Source organism: Hydra vulgaris, chromosome 10 (assembly GCF_038396675.1).
Source record: "Hydra vulgaris chromosome 10, alternate assembly HydraT2T_AEP".
NCBI lineage: Eukaryota > Metazoa > Cnidaria > Hydrozoa > Anthoathecata > Hydridae > Hydra > Hydra vulgaris.
In genome coordinates this window covers 28,944,139-28,961,532 of record NC_088929.1, presented here as the reverse complement: position 1 = coordinate 28,961,532, position 17,394 = coordinate 28,944,139, and the positions used below count along the sequence as shown (strand labels likewise).

At 28.2% G+C, this 17,394-nt stretch overlaps 1 protein-coding gene across 1 annotated transcript; it reads right to left on the bottom strand.

Moving 5' to 3' along the window:
• Positions 1-6,433: 6,433 nt before the first annotated feature.
• On the bottom strand, positions 6,434-15,394 carry LOC124816295 (uncharacterized). Its single transcript, XM_065807722.1, has 2 exons — positions 14,311-15,394; positions 6,434-8,377 (listed from the first exon to the last, which is right to left on the bottom strand). Exons 1-2 carry the CDS (start codon positions 15,332-15,334, stop codon positions 7,002-7,004), a joined length of 2,400 nt encoding a protein of 799 aa, XP_065663794.1. The 5' UTR covers positions 15,335-15,394; the 3' UTR covers positions 6,434-7,001.
• Between the last annotated feature and the right edge of the window lie 2,000 nt (positions 15,395-17,394).

Below are 17,394 nucleotides of genomic sequence, written 5' to 3'. Positions count from 1 at the left end.
GGTGATCTAAAAAAGACATGGGACATTATGAAGGAAATTATTGGTAAAAGTAAATTTAATGTTAACAAAATGCTTTCTAGAGTAATAATTAATGAAAGTGAATCAAACAACAAGCGAGATATTTCCAATGAATACTTTGCCAACATTGGTGCTGATCTTGCTTCGAAAATTCAATGCCCAAATTAAACATTTAAAAGTTACTCAACAGGCTCACACTGCTCTTTAAATTTCAATGAAATAAATCAAGATGAACTTGAAATAGCTATTAAATCACTTAAAATTAAGTCCCCAGGAATCGATGATATCTCTTGCAAAGTAGTCTCAGATGTTTTTGAGGAGATACGTAATCCAATTTACCAAATATTTAATTCATCAATTTCAACAGGTATTGTACCTGATAAACTAAAAATCTCTAAAATTATACCAATCTATAAATCAGGAGAAACCAATTCTTTAAACAATTATAGACCAATCTCTATTCTTTCGGTATTCTCAAAACTCCTAGAACAAATAATCTAAATGAATATTTAAAAACAAAATTATCGATAAAGGTCAATATGGTTTTCAAAAGCTACACTTAACTGAGCATGCAATCCTTGACCTCTCAAATAGGATAAGTAGATCATTTAAAAAAAAAAATTCACATTAGGGATCTTTATTGATTTGTCAAAGGCACCGTCAACCATGAGATTTTACTAACAAAAATGAAAAACTATGTTATAAAAAATCAAGCTTTAAATTGGTTTAAAAACTACCTTGATAACAGACAACAATGTGTTATTATAGATAGAAAAAGCAACTCAAATTTACTAAAAACAAAATGTGGTGTACCCCTAAGGTTCCATTCTTGCTCCTCTTTTGTTTCTTATTTATATAAACGATCTTCCAAACGCCTCTAATATCTTTAAAACTATAATGTTTGCCGACGATACAAACTTATTTTACTCGTCAAAGACAATCGAAGACCTCTATGAAAAAACAAATGCTGAACTAAAAAAAGTTAACATATGGTTTAAATCAAATAAACTGTCACTCAATATAGAAAAAACTAAGTATATACTATTTCACTCTAATCAACAAATTAAAAAAATTCCCCTGAACCTACCAACAATTAATATAGAAAATATATCCATCAAAAGAGCTCTGAATACAAAGTTTTTAGGAGTTCTAATTAATGAACACACATCCTGGAAACCCCACATAAACTACAACACAAAAATATCAAAGAACATAGGTTTACTTTACAAGGCAAGACCATTTTTGTCACAAAAAAGTCTCAAACTTATCTACTTCTCATTCATACATAGCTATCTCATGTATGCCAATTTAGCATGGGGCAGTACCCACAAATCTAAATTACAACCACTTTACTTACGTCAAAAACACGCTTCAAGACTAGTATACAACAAAAGCAAATTTACTCATGCTCAACCCTTACTGGAACAAATGAACGCACTAAATATATTCCAAATAAATATTTTTCAAAATATACTTTTCATGTTTAAATATAAACTAAGTCTGGTTCCAGAGCATTTTACAGCGCACTTTTTTAAAAAGAGTATAAATAAATGCAATACAAGAGCAACAGGCAACTTTAAGATACCTTTCGAAACAACAAGACTCTCAAAATTCTCAGTTACATATCGTGGTCCCTATTTATTTAACAAATTAGTTTCCCGAAATAAATCACTATTAAACTTAAACAACGAACACTCTCTGAAAAAAAAGCTAAAATCTACAATAATTAATTTAAACAACTGTAAGGAATTTTTTTAAATTTGAATAAATAAATAAATGTAACTTAACTTTTAATACAAATCGATAATAAAAATAATATTAATAACAAGGTATATATATACCACGTATGCAACTGATTTTTTATGTGTATTACACGTCTAAGAAATAGGTACTCGATGACAAGACTGACTTAAGTCTTCTGCGAGCTTCCTATGACTACAAATAAGTATTTCTTCTTATCAATCTTACACAAATTTTGTTTTTATCATATTTATACACTAACATTATCTTGAAATGTGGTAAATTAACTTATAGTGAAACATCTAAACTCTCCTCCAAAATTATTTTTATTTATTGTATTTTTTATTTTAATTGGAGTAATATAGAGATATATTTCTCGGATTATTTTTACTTACACGTTATTACCTTGTTGTAATTGGTATTTATTTTATTCATGTTTCGGAGTTGTAAGCAACTATATTTTTATTTACCACGTATGTTTTGAACTTTATATTTATGATTTAAATTTGTATATCTTTACTGCCAATCAGTGATTGGTAACTTGTAATTACTTTGTAGTTGTAAATAAAAAATGTATAAAAAAAAAAAAAAAAAAAGTATGCTCATATTACCCTAATCTACCCCATATAAGTTTTTTATACTACGAACTTGAGTTGTAAAAGAACGAAAGTAATGGTAAAAAAAAATCATTTTACGAAAGCACTGTCGTTGCACTGCGCAGAAAACAATCATGCTGGATTGTAAGGAAACCCAGAAAGTGTCAAGCTGCAATTCAAAACCAAGGCCATTTTTAAAAGCCAACTAGAAAAGCCTAGAAAATATATGTCTAAAATAAGAGGACTGTGGTAGCAAACAACATCAAGGCAGTCCTGAGGTTGGCGACACCAGAGATCGCCAGTTCGAACTTCTGATATACCATTAATCGAAATACATAACTTTCTATATTTTTTGTTTTATTTGAATATAACAATCTAAACTTTCTAATGTTTATATTTAAACGGTATTTTCATTCTTTTGTGCATCCAAAAGTAGCTGTACAAGTATAAAAGCACAAGTCTCTTAACCAAGTTTCCAATTCGTGTTATTGCAGGCTGAAAGAATAACAATTCGTAGTGAAGAGAACTTGTTTGATGTTGCATCAAGACGTTTTTCGCATTCAGCTGATTCATTCAGCCACGTGTCAATTCAGAAACAGTTCAAAGCGAAACAATATTCCGTGAAAATAAGCCGTTAAATGTGCAAGGCCTACAAGGCATACTTCGGCGTCAGGGACCAAGACAATTTTGTGCACTACATTTCATATGCGAATATTGAAAGAAAACACTGTAAACTGAACAGTTACTTCTAGCTTAAATGTATTTTAAATTATTTTCATAAAATTTCAATGCCTAGTAAATTTCAAATATATTTAAAGGAGTTGTAGTTTACAAAGTTTTGTCATAAGTCGTGTACTGTAGGCAGATACGTTCTATCTTGAAATCGTTCAATATTTTGAAATTTCCGGTCATCAAATTATTATAACTCTTATGTATTATTTTGTGCTATGTTAAAGGTTGGTACAGAGGAGCGAAGCAAGCCATGAAGTTTGCAATCCCCCAAATTAGGTGAGAGCCGATGGACTACTCAAACAAGTGCTACTTCTGCATGGTAAACCTAAAAAATTGTCGCTCTGGCAAAAATACCCCTCAGGTTGTTCCACACAACCCCAAGTCACTTTCCATGTTATAGGTTATTGTAATCTTATTGAATGGGGTCTATTCATTGATAGTTCTTTCCGGAGCCAACAATACGTGTTGCTTTATAATGGAAACAACTAAATGTCTTTTCGAATGGTCCACTCTGCGCATTTCCAAGAGAACTATACCAGTGTCAAAATGTTACTGAGTGCATTAGTTATGACGACTACGGATGGGAGGTCATCGGTGACTTTAAAAAGGTATCATTCCTCATGGGTCTTTAAGAGGTTTCACGGAAGTTCCTTGTTTCTTCTGTCTCTGGGACAGCCGTGACTCTAAGGTGCATTATCACACCAAGGACTGGTCACAACAGACCGAGTTTTCTGTTGAGAAGAGCAATGTTAAGTGGGAGCTGCGGATAGTATTTTATAAAGTGTTTATGTAACCGCTGCGCATCAAGTTAGGCCTCATTAAGAAACTTGTCACCGCTCTTTACAAGGAGTCAGCAGCATTTCAATATCTGCAAGATTACTTTCCGAGAATAAGGTAAGGGCTGGTATTCGTCAGACCACAGATCAAGAAGAACATAGAACGTGAAGATTTTGCAAACTTGTTTAACAGGTTGGAGGGAGTGGTTTAGAGCAGTTTCTCCAAAGTTGTTCAGGGTTTCCTGGGTAATCACATAGCTGAAAACTGTGTGGAGTTGGTGAAGACTCTCATAAAGAATTACGCCAAAATTGGATGCAGAATCTCATTGGCGACAAGCTTCAATCATTTCATCTCAACAAATTCAAGGAGAAGATGGGCGCTTACTCCGAGGAGCTTGGCGAGCCCTGTCTTCAAGATAAATAACGATTTAAACGTTGTTACCAAGTATAACAAAAACATAACGAGGAACAACATTTGGGGGCTACTTCGAGAGAGTGATTCACAGTACAATTGTAAATCTTGAAAATCTAAACCTTGTTGAGTAATTTTCAACTTTGTTTGTCGATTCCTTTTGCAACTTTTATCTTTATCTAATCATAATGGCGAATATGAAAAAAAATTGTACTATTTTCTCAAAAAAACGAGTTTATTTTGTGCAGGTGTCGTATAAGCAAGACTTGTGCTTAATGAAGTTATTTTTTCAATTAAACAATGGTTAAGATTGTAAGAGACGATGTACATTGGGTGCTATCCTAATAACATGTTTTTGTTAAAGAGTTTTTTTTAATTTTGTTTTATTGGTTCTGAGCGAAACTATGTTGGCATAATTGAGATCACAATGAATGAGAAAGAAATGAATATATATTTTCAACGTATTTGATTTAGGTAAGGTTTTTCCCAATAAATTATGCCAATACTTTTACAATTTTATTTTCGATGGATTTTTATGACTTTTATATGGTTTTTCAACGTGACATTTTCGTCAAGTAGAACACCTCGAAACTACAAACTAAGATATATTAACATTTTTATTTCCTTAAGGTGGTTCCCGTAGAAAAAAGCTACTTTCTTTTACAGTAATAGAGAATAGTTTTAATATAATTTTTTAGGAATAAATATGAATTTAAAAAATACCATTACAAAAAGGGAATTTTTTAGAGCCTAATTAGGTTTTTCTTTACTGTTTTATGAGCAAAACTAGGATAAACCTGTAACAAAATAACTTAATAATAACTTATGTGTATAATATGAAACTTGGTCGACTGATAAATTACATTTATGTAAAGGAAATAATCGGACAAAATATTGCATATACTGTCTAAAAAACTCAAAATGGCGGTCAACGTAAAAAATGTACTCTTGAAACCCTCTACTTAAATATAAAATTGAAATAAATAAAATCAAAAAAAATATCAGTAACTTCTTTCTGCTCAGTTTCTAGGTATTCGATGAATGCTTCCTGAAAAATCTTTATAAATTTCTAAATAAATATCACATCTAAAATGTCAGTAGATTAAAAATAGAATGCGGATAAAAATGTCCATAATTTTCGAAATAAATACAAAGTCTTGAGCAAACTCAATCTCATTTGTCCAATATGTTTATTAAAAGTCTTATTTATCAAACATAATAAAAATGTATTTGTACTGGTGTACTTCCAAATACCCATCTAAATTATCTAAAAGGTTGAACACAAGAAACTAAAGAGCCATACGATGGTGTCACTGTACTTGAACCCAGTTTATTAAAATTGGTGCTTTTACGCTTCTGCCGACAAAAAAGCCAAACCACTGCTAAGGGATGACATTTTTGCCGGCACTGACGGCACCTCCTAAATGTGTTCTATATAATAAAATAATACTGGATGTAAAAAAAATTTTTAATAAAAAAATATTTTACGGGTTTTTTCTAAGTTTCCTCAAACATTATATGGGTATTTCTTTTTATCTTTTTTAATATTAAACTTCATAACACAAAGCAAAAGTCTACGAACCAGAAAATAAAAAGAGTAACAACGCATACAAAAAAAAAAAAAAAAAAATAAAGATATATAAATGATATTTATTAAATAAAAGCGGAAAATAGGGATTCAACAAAGTTTGTTGATTATAATTTATAACTTTGTTGATTATAATTTATAATCAACAAACTTTGTTGAATTACCTTTTTCCGCTTTTATTTAATAAATATCATTTATATATCTTTATTTTTTATTTTTTTTTTTTGTATGCGTTGTTACTCTTTTTATTTTCTGGTTTCTGAGAGAAAAAAAATTATAATATAATTTTTTTTTCTCAATCTTTTTTATAAAGTTATGAATATTTTTGAAATTCTTATATTATTTCGTTTCGTTTGAGACCCAACATGGGGGTCCGTAGCAACCCCTAAAAATATATTTTTATAACTAGTAGGTGACCACTTGGTACACTCCAACTCTGTAAAAATTGCTTCGGATTTCATTTATTCAGAAGTGTTAGGGTCAGAGCAACCGTGGCGCACTGGTAGCGCATTTGCCTCCGAAACAAAGGATTGTTTATTAAAGAAAGTGTTTATTACTAACTGAAATAATAAATTTGAAAACTGTTTTTATTTGATAAATGTTGTTTTAAATGTACAAACTGTTATATATATTAGTACATATTGTTTTTTATATATTTATTATATTTTATTTATAAGTTTTATATATATTTTATAAAATGTTTTAAACTATTTTAAATCACGAGAACAAGTATTGAGCTGTTTACATTTATAGCAGTTTAAGTTGTGTAGAAAACTAATGGTCCACTAAGTATCCCATGAGCAATACTCCAATGAATCGCTAAAAAATGTCTATATAGGTCAACTGCAAATCAATTAAAACAATGTTTGCTGGAAGTTAACAAATAAAAATCGTGAATAATATTACTAATATAGGTTTATATTGCAAGTGTTTAGCGCTCTTCCCTTTCAATAGTCTTCTGTGTTAAGTTATATTATTTACAAAAAATTATTTACTAAATTGTTTGCAAAAACCAATACTTCAATATTTAAATTATGACTAAACACTTTCCGACAATTAAACTTAATCATGAACTTTGATTTTATTTATCTTTAGTAATTGAACTTAAGTCGCATTCCAAAATTTTATAAATATATTCCTTATACATTATTGTAATGTGCATCATAATGAAACCACGCCTCTGAATGCGCCCATATTACGGAATAGGTACACAAATAGGTTACTGATGCTTTACTCACTATGCCCTGACACTTTGAATTTGATACCGGTTTTAAATTTAATACTGACTTGAAATTTATATTAACAAAGTATGATTCAGTTGAAACTGATTCTACTTCAAATGTTACTGCAACTAAAAATTGACCAACATTTTCAATTGATTCTTTAAATGTTCGCACAACTAAAAATAAGCTTTCTTGCTCCAAAACATTAACATCTTCACTCACAATGTAAGAAGAAAGGGTGTATGCCATTGATGTTCGTATAGTTTTGTACAAATTCTTTGTTTCAAAACTGTTTGTTGAACTAGAATTTTTTAAATCACATACGCACAACCGAAAACTAAACTCCGCATTGCTGCATTTGCGGTAGCCATTAAATTCAGATATTCGATCCCATGCTACTAATTCTAAACCAAAGTTTTCAGAAAGTTCGTTTAAAGTGGATTTTACAACAATATTGATTTTTTCTGCATCATTTGTTGATCCTGCACCTGGTGAAGTATAAATATCAAAGTTAGTTAAAGTGAATTCGCTGTTTTTAATTTGACTAAAAATTTCAAACCAAAGTGGAGTAAGGCGTTTACAATTTTGCGATGAGTTTGTTATTATATTGTTCAATTTTCCCAAAGCAAATTCTAGGAACATCAATGCATTGCTGTCATTTTTGCCATTGGAATAAGTGTTTTGACATATACATATGTTAGGCATTCGTAGTGGAAGGTCATCACAATTTCTATTTTCAGAAATTCTTTCTAAAAGACCTTTTTCAAATAAACTATGAGCATTGTTGTTGCTATCCTTTTCTGCAAAATAAAACAACATTTTGTGTACATCGACCAGTGTAAATAACCTATTTTGATTTATGCGCAAGTTTTGCAACTCTTCAAGACCAATATAATTTTGAACATTTTTTGGAATTAAAATAAACATTGATGGGTGAAACATTTCAAATCGCCCCTCGATATAATTAGAAACAAATTTTGTGTACGTGTTACCGTGATCAGAAAATATTATAGTTAGAGTATTTTTGAGCTTTGACATTGCTTTCAAAAATTCAGACAAGTCTTCGTCTATTGCCTGCACACGCGTACCATATGAATCATGAGCAACATTCAACGCCGTAAAAGTAACTGCATTTTGATTCTCTGGTAAGTTGTTGTAAAAATGCTCAAGATATTTTAAGTAATAGTAATTTTGCTGTTTGCTGTTATAACAAACTTTTTCGTGTTTTTTTGTTTGAAACACAGTTGATAAACCCAGGCTAGAAAGTATTTCGCAGCTGCTTAGAAGAAGACCTAAAAATAAATAAATGAAAAAAAAACTGTTACTAAGTTACTATAAATTAACTACCAAAGTTATGGACTATATTAGATATAAACTGTCTAATATAATAGTTTATAATACTTTCTTTATTTACCATTTATAACCAATATTTTAAAAATCGCCATTGTAATATCTAATAATACGAGACAGCGTAAACACGAAAAAGCAGTTACAAGGGGAAACAGTTTACGACTCAGCTGTAACACAAATGCAATACGGGACTGGACACAATGAAATGTTATTCAATATTAAAATGCTGTTTGAACGGGAAAAAGTGATAAAATGTTTTACATTTATTTAAAATACGTATATTTTAACAATATATATATAAATATTATTTTAATATATTTAAAAGTGCATTTTAATATTATATTTTAACAGAACAGGATATATAACTATATATATATATATATATATATATATATATATATATATATATATATATATATATATATATATATATATATTTCGCCGTTTAACAATAACTACAATAACGAAATTACATAAACATATTTCTTATTTCGCTAATGGTAACTGCCATATTTAACAATTAAATTGATAACAAATGTTAACTTTTAAAAATTTTTTTTGAAGTTTGTAAAAAAAAAAAAGAAGAAAAAAAAAGGTAATAAATAGATAAAAAACAAAATCAACATGACAGGGGCAAAAAGAAGACTAGTTGTCTTATCACTAAGCCCCGTTTTGTATACCATTCATAACATAGCTTTAAAAAAACCGTGTAAAATAATACAAAATCTTTTAAGTACCATTAAAATTTTCTAAAAAATATAATTTAAATAAGGAAAAAATGAAAAAAGTGAAAAAAGAAAAAAATGAAAAAAAATTTTAATATTTTTTTATTTTATCCTTAATTTCTTTTGTTAGGTTGAGAATAATTAAGGAAAAAAAACAACTAACAAATAGTTAAAAAAAAAAAAAAAACCATATAGATAACAAAAACAAAAAGATAAAAAGTGAATGCTCACACTCACATACAAATACATGCCAAACAATTAGGGGTATTTTTTGTATACCAATTCAAGAATATAAATATATTAACTTTTTTACATCCTCAGTAATAAACAAATAATAAAGTTAAATAGTGTAAAATTGATTTTATTTTTATTTTATTTATATATATAAAATTAATAAATATATTCATAATTCTATAAATCAAGTCATAAGAGTATTCTTGTTTAACGCCTTAAAAGAAATTTAATTCATTGTCGTTTAGTAGAAGAATTTTCTTAAGTTTTGTTTTAAATTAGTTAAGCGCAGAGAGAGTGTTTCAAGATCATTATTTAAAAGTGTATTCCATAACTTAGGTCCTCAATTTTTGATTGAGTATTTAGTGACTGAATAATAGGTTTTGGATTGACTAAAGTTATTTTTTGACAATCTTGTGCTGCATATATGATTTATTTTTTTAAATAATAAGTAAAATAAAGACGGTGCCGTTTTTTATCAAGTTAAAACATAAATATAAGAATTTGATAAAGATTTATTTTAAAAACATTTAACATATTGAGTTTACTAAAAAGCATTTTTGTGTGGGAGAGTCGACATTCATTTGTAATAATCCTAATAGCATGTTTTTGTTTGCAGAGAAGTTTATTTATTTTTGTCACGTTGGTGCTGCATATTTGCATAGTTTAGGTAACCATGTATAAATGAAAAGTTCATGTATTTCTTACAAGATTAGTTTAAAAACTGTTTAGCTTTATACAGTATACCAATATTTTTTGAAATTTTATTCTCAATTACATTTATATGTTCTCTTCAATTAATATTTTCATCTAGAATTACGCCCAAGAATTTTAACGTATTTTCCTTTTTATTAAATTATTATCAATAAAAAGATTGGGTAATTTCAATGGAATATTTATTTTTTAGAAGCAGATGGAATAACGTTTATTTAATTTTAATAATGTTTAGGGATAGTTTATTGGATTTATACCATTGACTTAGTTGATCAAATTCTTTGTTTACTGTTAAAAATAAAATATTAATATCTACATTGGAATAAAACAAGTTAGTATCATCGGCAAACAAAATTGAGTTTAAGATATTAGAAAAACTTATTCAAATCATTAATATAAACTAGAAAAAGGGGGTCCTAGTATTGACCCCTGGGGAACACCGCATGTGATAATCATATATCCGTTTTTCTACCTTCGTATGAAATATATTACTTCCTGTTAAACAAGTGACTTTTAAACCAAGCCAAGTTTGAATTTCTTATATCGTAGATTTTGAGTTTGGATAAAAGAATCATATGATCAATTGTATCTAAGGCTTTGCTTAGATCTATAAAAACACCTAAAGAACACTTTTTTCATCGTGTAAGATTGCGTGATCAGTAGAATGATCAGATTTAAAACCAAATTGTTTATAGTACAAAATGTTATTTTTGTTTAAGAAAGAATAGAGTCTATTATACATAATTTGTTCTAGAATTTTTGAAAAACATGTAAGAATTGAGATCGGCCTATATTTAGTAACTTCATAAGGATTACCCGATTTTAAAATTAGGACAACTCTATCAATTTTTAACTTTTCCGGAAAAACTCCCTCATTTAAAGATAAGTTATATATATACAAGAGCGGGATTGTTGTAAGTTTTATGGAATCGATAATAATGCTACTACTTATATTGTCAACTTCTATACTTTTTTTGGGTTTAATTAAAGAAACCGCGACTAATAATTCTACTTCGGTAAGTTTATCATTAGACATAATATTAGTGTTATTAGAAACTATGTATGCATCAACATTGAGAGGATTCGGTTTTTGATTCTAATGAAGGACGAACATTTATAAAAAATTCATTTAGTGTTTCAGGCACTAATTGTTCCTTTATAAATTAGTTATGCTACGTCAGAATGACGCTATGTCAGAACATTTTTGTCAATTTTTATCTTAAATTCCTTAGCCTTAGATAAATACAAAATTTTTGTTATAATTATATTTCTAAGGATTTGTTTATGAGTTTTATCTCAACACACCTATTTATTCAATTTAAAAAAAAACTTTTACATGAAGTGTAAACACAAAAAATCTTGTTTTGTGCTTATACTTTAGTGTTGGCGAAAAAATTTATAAATACAGTAATAAAATTTCTACTGCAATAAAAAAAAGTTTATTAACGATTTTTTTCATTTAAACTCACAAGTTTAAACACATTTCATTTTAATTTGCAATGGGCGGCAGATGTCCAAGGGGGGCCAAAAAAAAAAGTTTAAAAAAAAAAAAAAAAATCGTTTACTTATAATATAAGAAAATTTAGAAAAATAAGGGCGCTATTCAGGGTTGCTGTCCCAGACGGCGTGAAGGCTTTCACCACCCCTGATTCTTATATGTCATTTATTTTAATGTACAGTTGCTTGAAATTTATTTTAGACTTTTTTAAACTTTTATTTCTACAAGCTCATAGACTCCGTGCTGTTTTAAATGAAATGGCAGAAGAATTTTCTTATATTATAAATTTCATAAATGATTTCACTGTCTTTGTACTTTATAACATCAGTAAAAATTGGCCAACTGAAATGATTCTTGACTCCAGAACTATATTTTGTACAGCTTACCATGTAAACATCACTGACAACTTAATAAGAGTAATGATTTAATAAGGTAGTTTAAAAACATTTGAAAAATTGAATTCTTATTTGACAAGTAAACTTTATTTAAATTTTAGTAACACAATCAAAGTGATTGATTGATGTTCTATAGTTTGTTTTCAAACTAAATGAAAATGAAGTACCTCATTTTTATTCTAAAAAAAAATTTCGATTTTTTCTGCATTAAATGTTTTTTTATAATCAATGATTTCTTCTTCAGCCATCTCGATATCATAAAATGTATATGCGTAAGCTGAATTATCTTATGCTAATCTTTTTAGTTCAAACATGGGTTAAACTTTTACACTCATAACAAATCGTATCGTGCTATTGAAGTCTAATACATCAATAAATCTAATCGTTTAAACCGAATATCCCATTTCCGGGCAGTAATACAGTCTTTAATTCAAGCTGGAATTCGTTTTGTTCACCCAAACTCTATTGTCCAGTTATATAAAACTTTAGCTGTTCCAACACTAACGTATGGTCTTGAGCTTTGCGACCATAAAGAAATGTTATTGCAAAAGCTTGATATAGTAGGAAGAATTGCACTGAAGTCACTACTAAACGTTTCAAAACATAGTAAAAATTATATACATCCCCTATTTTGTATTGAAGATATATCTATAATTACGCAACAAAATAAGATAAATTTATTTATTCGCCTGTTGAAAAATAAAATGACATTTGATATTCTTAAGTCGCAGTTGAACAACGAATCAGGTCCACGACCTTTTGTAGATAGCGTCAAGGCTCTGTGCAATAGTCATAAATTAAATATAGAGAAACTAATGCAACACAAAGAAAAAATAAAAATTACTGGTTTAAAAAATATAATTCCTGAAACGGATCTTAAAATCTTAAAATGTGCAGTTGAGTTCTGGAACTCAAAAGAACAAAGAACAATCTTTAAGGATGTTCTTGAAAATAAAATTCCTAGATCCTAGAGATTTTTTTTGAAACTTTTTATTTACCTTACTTGTAATATAGAGTGGGTGTTTAACAAATATATAAATTAAATTAAAATAGTTATATTAAGTGCAATATCAAAATACATTTGCTAACTTTTTTTTTTACACAACTTCTATAGAAAAATTGAAAAACCAAAACATCAATCAAACTCCTCAACAGAACATAAACTAAAACGAAATTTCGTAAATTAGATGTAATCTTTACAATAATAATCAAAAACCAAAAGTTTTTTCTATCAGTAAGATTTTTTCTCAAGTCATTAGTTAATGGGTTTTGTGGATATTAAAGTTAACTATTTACTTTTGTTTTGAAAGATGCAAGACTATAATTTTCAGATTTATCTGGTTTTAAACTCCTTTGATACTAAATTTAAGCTTCGCAACATTACAACAATCACCTTGTAAGGGTAATAGTAAACGGACACATTTACGGCATTTTTCCTCTCTCGCTTTTCAGAATTTCAAAAATTTAAAGTCTTTCCTAACTTAAATCTTCAAACATTTATGCCAAATTTCAGCGAATTTGGTGATGTATGGTGCAACCCTTAATTCACCCTATCTGTTGTACCAACACTTTGTTTTTTGAAAAGGTTTTACTCATTAGTCTTCTCAGTGGGCACCGGACCATAAGAACCGGACAAAAGACATCTTCGTCTTTTAAAAGTTCAAAAGACGTCCAAAACGTTCACAAGACGTTCGATACGTTTAAAAGACCTTAAAAGACGTCTTTTTTATGTCCCGTTCCTACTGGGTTTTTAGTTTTACAAAATGATTCTAATAGGTTTTGGATGAAAATTATAAAAACTCGTCACAAATACTTTTTAAAAAATTTTCATTACAAAAGTCGCGCTTGAAATCTTCTTAAAAAAATTGGTATTGAGCAATTAGTTTTAAGTTCAATGTTGTTTTATTTCACGACCTGATTTTAAATAATTTTTTTTAAAAATGCTCTGTAAATTTAGCTTTTAAAAAGTTTCAGACCTGCAGGTCCGCGATTCGAAGCCGTTTCTGGCTATAAATCTAACATTGATTAGGAAGGAGAAATAAATCTCTAAGGCACTTAAATAAATTATGATACAAATAGATTATATTTTACATATTTGTTCTACTAAAGTTATGGTTTTATTCGTTCGTTCACAATGTTACAAATTTAATTCGTTCGTTTTACTGAAATTAAAAATTTTATAATAATTTCAAAAATAGTATTTGCTTTTAGACTCAGTGGATCTTAAATTATATTAGCCGTGGTTTTATTCCCCGGCAACTAATCCCAGGCCATTACCCCTTTTGAGACGCTAATACATTATAAACTTTTACCTGTGTATTGTATACTTGATTGGTTAAGTTTTATAACCAAGTCTTTCCAATCATCATACGGTTTTCCCAAATCCATTTGTATTCCCCATGATGATTCCCAGCACATGTCATCTTGATATAGCGTTAGAAATCCGTTTTTTTTAAAGTGACTCATAAATACTTTTATACCAACACCTGTACTCAGCTGCATTTCTCCAGTAAAGTTTATCGGAAAAGGGAATCCTGTAAAGAGTGCTCTAGTGTTTTCCAAAGTATGGCCATGAACAGCTTGAAACATTTCAAAGTCAAGAACTTCTGAATCGCTTTCCAAGTTTATTTTGTTCATTGCTTTTATAGTTTTTTGTAACGATCTGTAAAAATGAGGACGAGAAATTGAGTCAAGCATAACAAGATTGATATTTATTTTTTGTTTTTGGTTTGTGTTCAATAAAGTGTTTTCAAATATATTATTTTCAAGTATAAGTAACTGAGTTTTTGTTTTATTGTTTCCGCAACTAAGAAACAAAAAATGCAATCCATTTTTTGAGGATTTTTCAGCATATTTTAAAACCAAACTGGTTAAATTTTGTTGGGTATCGTACTTTTCTTCAATTGAAACTACTTCGCCAGAATTAGGATTTAAGTAACGAATTATTACTGGCTGATTCTCACAAGCGTCGTTTTTACAATGCAACTGCTTTTTCTCTGCAAACTTGCATATTTCTATTGATTGTTTATCATCACATGAGTTATTAACGTCATACGCGTATGTCTCATTCACATAACTACAGCTAGCATTTGAAGGAACATGATTTTTGCAAATTATTTTTTCGTTTTTTTTTATATAATACTTTTTATAAATGCTTTTTAACCCGCATGCATTATATTCCATAACTTCAACATCCGTTAGCAATAAACTCCAAAATACGGAATCTGCACTTTTAAAAGAATTTTTTTCATTTCTCTCAACTAACAGCCATAAAATACGAAAAGATGAAATTGCTACACAAAATAAAACGATTAAATTTTTTTTAATTTTTACCATTTTTTTTTTTTTTTTTAAACTAAACGAGTTTTTATCTTTAATTCAATTTTTTCCTCTTTTTTAATACAAAAGTTTTTAAGATTTTGTTATTTTTGCTTACCTATAAACTTATATAATTATATCTTATATAAGTAAACAATTATATAATGTTTATAGATATAGTTATATTTTTAATTGTTTCTTAGATAGTCTTAAGAGTGCTTTTTAACCCAAACGCGCTTTATTTCCGAACTTTAAGTAAGCAATCAACTTCAAAAAACGGAATCTGTATTTTTAAATCTAATAACACATATAAAAGAGCAAAAGATGTAAATGTAACTACGCAAAAAAAAACTTTTAATATGTTTTTTAAATTTTGCCATTTCTTAAATCTAATTGTTTTAACTTTATTTAATTTTTTCTTCCGCTTCAAAACGGAACTTTTAAAACAATATCAAACGCCAATATAATACTGCTGAAAAGAAAGTTACTTTTGATGTTTTTTTTTAAATAAATTTGTAATCTTTTGTTATATTTGCTTACCAATAAAGTTATGTAACTATTAAATTAGTAGACAATTATGTTATATTTAAAGTGATATTTTATTAACTGTTTCATAAATAGTTATAGGAGGATGCTTTTTAACCCACACGTGTTACACTCTCTAACTTTAACATAACAACTAAGATCTCTAACTTTAACATAACCGTAAGATAACAACTCCAAAATAAAGAGTTAGTATTATTTGAATTTTTATTATTATTTCTTTTAACCTTATAAATACGAAAAAAAAATAATTTCTTGTAATTTAACGAAGAACAATATGGTTACAACAACTTTACGTAATCAAATTATGGCAAACTGTTCGAATTGGCAGATTATTAATTAATTTTTTTCAAAGTTCTTATTAAATTCCTAGAACAGGTGCTTTAAGAATATAAAGAATGTTCATAAACAAAAAAAAGTATATTCTGTAATAAAAAATGTGCTTCATGCAAACTTTACTAAACAAAAAAGGATTAGCTCAATAGTATATAGCAACAGTATAGCGGCAAGGCGTAACTTCAATTTTATAGAAAACTTGAATGCTCTAATGAAGCTGCAAAATAATTTTTAAAAGTCAATTCAAATATTGGCTACGCGCATACTTTTCTAAATAAAAAACTGTTTCGAATATCCATTATCAACTTTAGTCAAACGATACTTTTTTGTTGTATTTCACTTAAGTTAAAAATTTCACTTAAGTTAAAACGTTGAAAACAAAGCTATTAGTATTTCTTATCTTACTTTACCTAAATAATTGTTAATTGTTAAATAAAAATAATTGTTTCCCGAGTAGAAAGTACCCAGTGGGCACAGGACCTAAATAAGACGTCTTTTGAACGTTCAAAAGACGTCCAAAACGTTCAATAGACGTTTAAAAGACGTCTTTTTTACGTCCTGTGCCCACCGGGTACTGCATATTACCACAAAAAAAATAATTTGTTTTTCTATTTTTAATATATTTTACCGTTAAAAACTAAAAATACAACAACGAGATATATTTTAAAGTTTTTTATATTAACAACGGCAAAACTTTTAGAAGATCACAAGGATTTTATCATGAGTTATATTTTTTAGTTATTAATCTTTTGTTTTTGGATCATTCATTTAAAACCCAATGTAATTTATAAGGTAAAAAGAAAAATAAGAAAGTCATTTCTGGTGATTTTCACTTAAAAATTCATTCTTCCAGAATTTTTTTAAAAGTTCCTCTTTGTTCTTTTGCATTCCAGCACTCACATACTTCAAGGTTTATTTAACTTCGGAGGGAATTTCACTTTTAGAAAGTGCTATTTTCACCTTCTTTTTATTTCGAATTAAATTTTGAAAAATTAACATCTGAAAATGGTATAGGTCTCAGATATCACCATCAAAACAATGTTGAAATAAAAGGTGTTTCAGTTATGAAAAGATAGTGTCTATAGTTGATTTATTATTAAGAAGACAAAGGAACAAACTTAATTTATTTTTTTGAATACTTTTTGTAACTTCCTGGAATTTAGATAGCGGATTCGTATAGTTCTTAATGTGTTTTGAAA